The 6,911-nt window shown below is 61.9% G+C and overlaps 1 protein-coding gene across 1 annotated transcript in view; it reads left to right on the top strand.

The window, feature by feature from the left end:
- Nucleotides 1–6,911, top strand: part of IL31RA (interleukin 31 receptor A) — a 21,158-nt gene that overhangs the window by 10,480 nt on the left and 3,767 nt on the right. The window contains exons 8-13 of the mRNA XM_015562613.1: nt 303–342; nt 1,053–1,235; nt 1,953–2,054; nt 2,316–2,462; nt 4,544–4,684; nt 6,162–6,255. Coding sequence (XP_015418099.1) covers nt 303–342; nt 1,053–1,235; nt 1,953–2,054; nt 2,316–2,462; nt 4,544–4,684; nt 6,162–6,255 — 707 coding nt within the window. The remainder of the gene's footprint in view (nt 1–302; nt 343–1,052; nt 1,236–1,952; nt 2,055–2,315; nt 2,463–4,543; nt 4,685–6,161; nt 6,256–6,911) is intronic.

Here is a 6,911-nt window from a genome sequence, read left to right on the forward strand (position 1 = left end):
CCTGCCCCACCTGCCTCATCCAGGCTCCGTGTCCTTCTATTGCACTGGCTCTTCCTCAGAGGGACCCGTCGGGTGGATAGCGCCTGGCTCTGCCCTGACCAGCAGCTGGCGCGTCCTCAGGGCCACGTGGGAGGGTGGCCGGTGGCCGATGGAGCAGAGGCTGCTGAGCTCACAGCCCGGGTGCCCCCGGAAGTAGCAGGAGCCACACCCCCAGCCCCACCACACCCTGCCCCCACCCCAGCTCCAGCATCAGAGCTTTGGGGTTTGTGAGGGGGTAGCATCCCCTCTCCTGCCTCCTCCAGGACTGGGTTCTGGTTCTGAAGGCCCGGGGAGTGGTGGGTGGTGAGGTGGGGACATGGTTGCCAGGCGCACCTGCGGGCGGTCTCCCACTGGTGCTCACAGCACTTTCAATAGGCAGTGAACTCTGACCCCTCCCGGCCTGGGCTGGAGTGAACTCTGACCCCTCCCGGCCTGGGCTGGAAGCCAGGGCTCAGCTTCTCTGTGAGAGGGTCCTCACGGCCTGTTCCCAGCAGCGTGTCCCGTTGGCGGCAGCAAGCGCAGCCAGGTCCCCGGGCGGCACCAGTGCTTTGGACGCGTGTCTTTCTGGTGCAGATGCAGGTCTTCCCCGGGAGGAGGGTCCGTGGCGGGTTGGGGCCAGCCTGGGCAGTGGGCACCTGAAGCCCTGGTGCAATTTGGGGTCACCATCCCCTGGCTCACAGCCCCAGGGGCCCTGGAACTCAGGGGCTCCCTCTGGCTGCAGGCTGGCGGTCACTGTGACTTGAGGGCACCTGCAAAGGCGAGTCCTGAGTCTCAGTGCCGCAGTGAGAGCAGCTTCTGGGAGAAAAGGGAAGATCAGAGGGCACTCAATCAGCGAAGGTGGGCGGGGAAGGGACCATAAGGGGGTGAGGGCACTGCCATGGGGGTGCCAGGGGAGGCCCTGAGCCCTGGCTGCTCTCTGGCCCGGAGGCAGCGGGCATGTGCGGCAGTGGCGGGCGTGTGCGGCGGCGGCTGCGCGAACACATTCAGAGACTGGTCTGCCCCTCTGCCTGCAGCGTTCCCGGGCGTCGAGGCCGTGCAGGCCCACCTCTCGCAGGACCGGCTGGTGGTGGCGTGGCAGAACTCCACTCCGCACGTGGACTCATGGAGGGTGGAGTGGTCCCCCGATCTGGACTCCGAGCCCCCCACCGTGTGCTGGGAGGCGGTGACCGGGGCCAGGAACTGGACGATCCGGAGAGGTAGCCACACCTCCTAAGGAGATGCGCTCCTTCTCACTGTCTCCACGTCCTTCGCGGAGGCCCAGGCGGGAACGTGGTGCCAGCACTTGACGGGCTGGGCGCACACTTCTCGGCTTTCCCAGCGCGGCTGGACGGGCACCAGGGGTCAGACCAGGCCTGGCACACCAGATAGCCTTCCCAGACCCCCCGACCGTGTGGGTGGCCCCAACGTTGGTCCATCTGTCAGACCAGCACCTTCGGTCTGGCCCCTGTTTCAGAGCCGGCCCCTCCCCAGGGGCTTGGTGCGGGAAGGCTTTTCCTTCAGGGAGGCCCCTGATCCGCGTGGGACTGAGTGAGGCCGTAGTGCCCACCAGCCGAACTTCTGCTTACCGTCCTGCAGGGGAGACCTCCACCTGCAGGGATGCAGGCCGAGGACCGGGCCCAGGGCGTCCGCCTGCGCAGGACGTGCAGGGACAGCACCTGCGCCACGGCTGGGCCCCGTGGAGAAGGGCCTGTCTCACTATCCTTCCGGGGGGCCGTCCTTTCGTCAGAGGGTGCAGCTTTCATTCTAAGAATTAATTTAAAAGGAATAGATACTAGACCCTCCGACCTGACTTCCCCATTTTCCAGGTGGCGTTAGACGAATAGGAGAGCTTGCGCAAGTCTTAGGCCGTGACTCTCAGGCTAGCATTTCCTATCTGCCACGCCCTGCGTGTAATGCTTGCTTTCTCTTTACAGATGAATTAGACCCTCTCCAGTGCTATAACATCTCCGTGTATCCAATGTGGCAAGACCGTGTGGGCAAGCCGTGTTCTGTCCAGGCCTACGCCAAGGAAGGCGGTGTGTGGGGGTGGGCCCTGAGGCTGGGGGGACTGGGGCCTGTCTAGCCATGGCCGATTTCAGAGCAGGAGGGAGAGGGAGAGAGAAACATCAATGATGAGAGAGAATCACTGATTAGCTGCCTCCTGCACGTTCCCTCTGGGGATTGAGTCCGAAACCTGGGCATATTTCCTGACCGGGAATCAAACTGTGACCTCCTGGCTCACTGGGAGGGCGCTGGGGGCTGGCTGGGGGCTGACAGTCTCTCCCCTTCTCGTCAAGCCCCGTCAGTAGGTCCCGTGACCAAGGCAGAGGGCATCGGCCTGAACACTGTCACCATCAGGTGGGAAGAGATCCCCAAACATCTGAGAAACGGCTTCATCTGCAACTACACCATCTTCTACCAGCCCGCGGGCGGGGGGGAGTTCGGTGAGCGGCTTCCAGCAGGTGAAAACCCCAGGACCCACGGGAGGGGGTGCCACCTCTCCGCGTCCCTCGGCTCCCCTGGCCCCGCCGCAGACGGGGGCTGGTGCACCCCCGGTTGAGGTTTTGGAATCAGATGAGAGGGGAGTGTTAGTCCCTGCAAGTCTGTAGGACCTGGGGGTTAATCCGATGTGCTGGTCGGGCTCGGACGGTGCGCCTCCTGGCAGCTCCCGGCTGTATTCCCGCCGGGCTTGCCGGTGCAGCGCGGGCAGACCCTGGGCGCTGGCACTCAGCTCGGAGACGTGCTGGGGTCCAACCCCAGCAGGTCCAGGGGTCCCCAAAGGTGTGGACGAAGTCGGCGAAGAAGGAATGACACAGAGACAGTGTTCAGTTGATCAGCAGCCTTGCCAGGATCTCTAGCCAAGTTATGGTCAGGATCTCCAGCGAAGTTCTGGTTAGGATCTCCAGCCAGGTTCTATGTCCATGTTCTCTTGCTAGGTTCTCCAGGCAGGTTCAGTCGCCAGGTTCTGTCCAGGTTCTCTAGCCACGTTCTCTTGCTAGGTTCTTCAGCCAGGTTCTGTAGCCAGCATCTCCAGCCAAGTTCTGTCTAGGTCTTCTAGCCAAGTTCTGGTTCGGTTCTCTCACTAGGTTCTGTCTCAGAGATTTTATTCCCTCCCTAACTTCAGGGGAAAATCCCTACCTGGGGAAACAACCTTTCTCAGAGAGGTGACCTTGGTTAAAACACATAGTGCCAAGAAGGTGAGCAAACATATTAAGAACAGTATGCCATATATGCCAGGTCCCTAGAAACAGCAAGGATGGACCGGCTCCCGGCAGAGACGGCTCCTTGGCGCCACGCCTCCTGTCCCTGCTGAGTCACCTTTTCTGGGATCCACACTCTCTGCCGACACCTGCCTTCTGGGCGAGGCTGAGAGTCCTGTCGAGGCTGATTTGTTGTGATAAACGCACCACCACCGTTCGGAAGTGCACGACCACAGGCGTCGGGCAATCCGCATGCCCTGCCCTTGTCTGCCCCTGTCTGCCCCTGTGCAGAAATGTGTCCGTCAATCCGTCCCTTCCCGCCGCCTCTTCCCGCGTCCCGGCACCCACAGCACCGCCTGTCCTGTGCACGCACCTCGCTGATCCTCTAGACGAGGAGTCAGCCCGCGTGCCTGCCAGGCCTTACTCCTTCCACTCACGGTCGTGTCTCAGTTGGCCCGGGCGGGCGGGTGTGCGAGTCCTCGGCCTTATCGCCGAGTGGTATTCTGGTGTGGGCAGCCACACTTTGTTTATCCTTCGTGGGTGGCATGGGGCCGCTTCCGCCTCGGCCACTGTGATGGGTGCTGCTGTGAACATGCCTGATGGGGTCTTGGTGGGAACGTCTGTGTGAGTCCCTGCTTTGAACTCTCCGGGACAGAGACCTGGAAGAGGGCTCCTGGGCCGTGCGATGCTTCTAGCTTAGCTTCTCACAGAACCAGGCTTGCCGCCGCGGCCTCACATGCGCAGCGGCCAACGAGGACTCCAGTCTCCACCCCTTACCCACCCTGGCTATTGGCTGCTTAGAAACCATCACGGCTGCCCTGGCAGTACAGGTGCTGCCTTGAGTGGCTTTGATCGGCATTGGTTGGCACTTTCTTTGGAACTAACCATGTTGAGCCTCGTGGCGTGTGCTTGTTGGCCGTTGGTGTACCTCCTCCGGAGAAAGTCTCTCCTCGCCCATTTCTCAGTTGTCTTTCAGTTATTGAGTCATAAGAGGTTTTCACATGTACTCTGGATACAAGTTCCTAACCAAATACCTGATTTACAAATGTTTCCCGTTCTGTGGGTTGCCTTTTCACTCTGATTGTGCCATTTGACGCACAGAAGCTTTTAATTTTGATGAAGTCCAGCTGAGTCTGTTTTCTTCTGTTGCCTGTGTGTTTGGTGTCAGACTGATTCTTCCCAGCTTGCCTGCTGGAGTCCTATAGTGTGAGTTCCTACCCGGGGCCCTCGGTCACCTTGAGAAGCTCGTCCTGAGGAGAAGAGGGTTAGGGTGTGAGCTGCCCAGCCTGGTTCTTACTCAGTCGGACCCGCTGTGTTTCCTTCAGCCAAGACGGTCGGCGCCAGCACCCTGCAGTGCGGCCTGGAGTCCTTGGCGCGCGGGACCTCTTACTACGTCTGGGTCATGGCCAGCACCAGCGCCGGCGGCTTCAACGGCACCACGATCAACTTCAAGACGCTGTCCATCAGTGAGTAGCCCTCCCGCCCGCGCGTCCCCGCCTTTCTCTCCGGCCGTGGGAGGTGGCCTTGCCCAGGCAGGGTGCCCCTGGGAGGGTGGCCCGCAGGGTGAAGAGCCACCTGCTGGGGTGGGCGCAGGGGCTCCTGGAGGGCCCGGGGCGAGGAGAGGAGGGAGGGCAGGGATACCGAGCTGAATTCAGAGAGACTGGCCATTGGCTCCTTCCTCGCGGGCGGCCCCAAAGCACCTTGAAGAGGAGGTTCAAGTTCATGCCAATTTCACTCTCAGCCCCAAACCAGCTGTCACTCAAGACCGTCCCCTCATGTCAGAGGTTACTGGGTGGTGGGGCTCAGAGGGGGGTCTTGGTGGAACAAGCACCATCGGAACACAGGCAGGGACTTACCCTCAGCATTTTGGAGCTTTTTAAGCAAAAAAGTACATCCTATGTTCTACTTCCCAGCATTTACATTAGAAACAGGAAGCAAGAAACTCTAATCGATACAGCAACAGTATCAAATGCATTGTAGTGTCACAAGATGGTTGTGAGAAACGGTCACGAGCGACAGAAGATGGGACGAGGAGGGAAGAGGAGGGGGTGGGAGAAGTGGATGTTCCCACCTCCCGGGCCGAGAGCTGAGATTGAAGGAGGCAGTGACACGGAGCGAAGGAAGGAAGTTGCTGTCGCAGCTGATGGAGCTGCTGTCAGGGGCTCAAAAGCCTCTTGCTTGTCACCTTTCCAAAAGTCTGGGAGCAGCTTACGTTCTGGAAAGTGTGGGTGTAGAATGTGTCTTTGCTGAGAAAACATGCTCTGCTCATGGACTAACGCTGCCTTTCTGGAGTTCTTCCTCAAATTGCTCTTTGCATCTTTTAAAATCGTGTTGTGTGTTCACGCCGTGGGGCTCAGGCTGTGTTAGCTGATGGCGTGTCTCCAGGGTCGCACGGGGCAGGAGCCGGCCTTGGCCTGGGCGCTTCTGGGGCTCAGTCTGCAGAGGACGGGGCGCTCGGCTCTGTCCCCGAGCCCCAGGCGAGTCCCACGGGGCAGCCAGAGTGCAGACCCCAGGCTCTGCCTGCTGCCCACCAGCAGCTTCTGTTGTTTTCAATGAAACCCAGACTCCTGCCCTGGCTGTCGCCGCACCTGCCCGGCCCTCCCTCCGCTTCCTGCAGCTGCTTCCAGCACTGCTCGCCGGACGCCTTCCCACGTCTTGGTCTTTCGGGGGCTCCTTCTCCCCACCAGCAGGAGCCCACGCTCCTCTCCTGCCTCTCCCTCTCGGAGGAGTCAGTGTGACTGTCCGACTCTCCCGGGACGTGCCCCGCGAGCGGGGCCGTGGGGTTCTTGCTTGTTGCGTTGGTTTTCTTACCCGAACAGTGTTTGCTCCACAAGCAGCCACTCGGGACGAAGCAGGAGGCTGGGCCCTGACCACAGTGCCCGTCCACACCACTCAGGGGGAGAGGGGGAGGGAGCGACCGGCGCTGACTCTGTCCTTCCCCAGGTGTCCTGGAGACCTGCCTCGCAGCGGCGCTGGGCGGGGGCGGGCTGCTCATCCTCAGCGTCCTGGCTGCGGCCTGTGGCCTCCGGAAGCCCAAGTGAGTGTGGGAGCCAGGCCGCTGGCAGGGTGCCCGGTGGGGAGGGCACGCCACCTCAAGGCGGTGCCACTCGTTCCCCGGGCACACGTCCATGGCGTCCCTCACGTCCACGTCCCGGGCTCAGCAGAGCTCTGACCCCACAAGAGGACTCTCCCCCCCGCCCTGTGCACCTGCCAGGCCCTTCTGAGGCCGCCCCCGTGTGAGCAGCCGCGGGCCTCGTCTGACAAGGCCACAGCTTGTCTCCCAGGCAGAGCCAGGAGTGGTGACCCCTGGACCGTGGAGTTCGGGCGCTGGCCATCCAAGTGCTGGGCACAGAGGGCTCCTGGCTGGAGGGGCAGAGCCGAGGGCTGGTGGTAGAGGGGGACAGGAGGGTCCGGCTGGCCACCACCGGGAAGGAAGCTGTCTTCAGGGCGCGGTGCTGCCGGCCCCAGAGAGCCTCCTGCCGTCAGGGAGCTCAGGGCTCCCTCCCCGGAGGCCTCCCATCTCCACGAGCAGCTGGCAGTCATGGTCCCGCCAGCGTCAGCCGCAGCCCCGGCAGGTTGTAGCCAGGGCTCCAGGGCAGACTCGTGTCGGACAAGTCCCTTGGCCTTAGCACTGCTCTCCCCCATCACCCTCAGAAGAAGGCCCTGGGGGTCTGTGGGGGCTGGGACGGGGGG

Source organism: Myotis davidii, unplaced genomic scaffold (genome assembly GCF_000327345.1).
Source record: "Myotis davidii unplaced genomic scaffold, ASM32734v1 scaffold496, whole genome shotgun sequence".
Classification (NCBI taxonomy): domain Eukaryota; kingdom Metazoa; phylum Chordata; class Mammalia; order Chiroptera; family Vespertilionidae; genus Myotis; species Myotis davidii.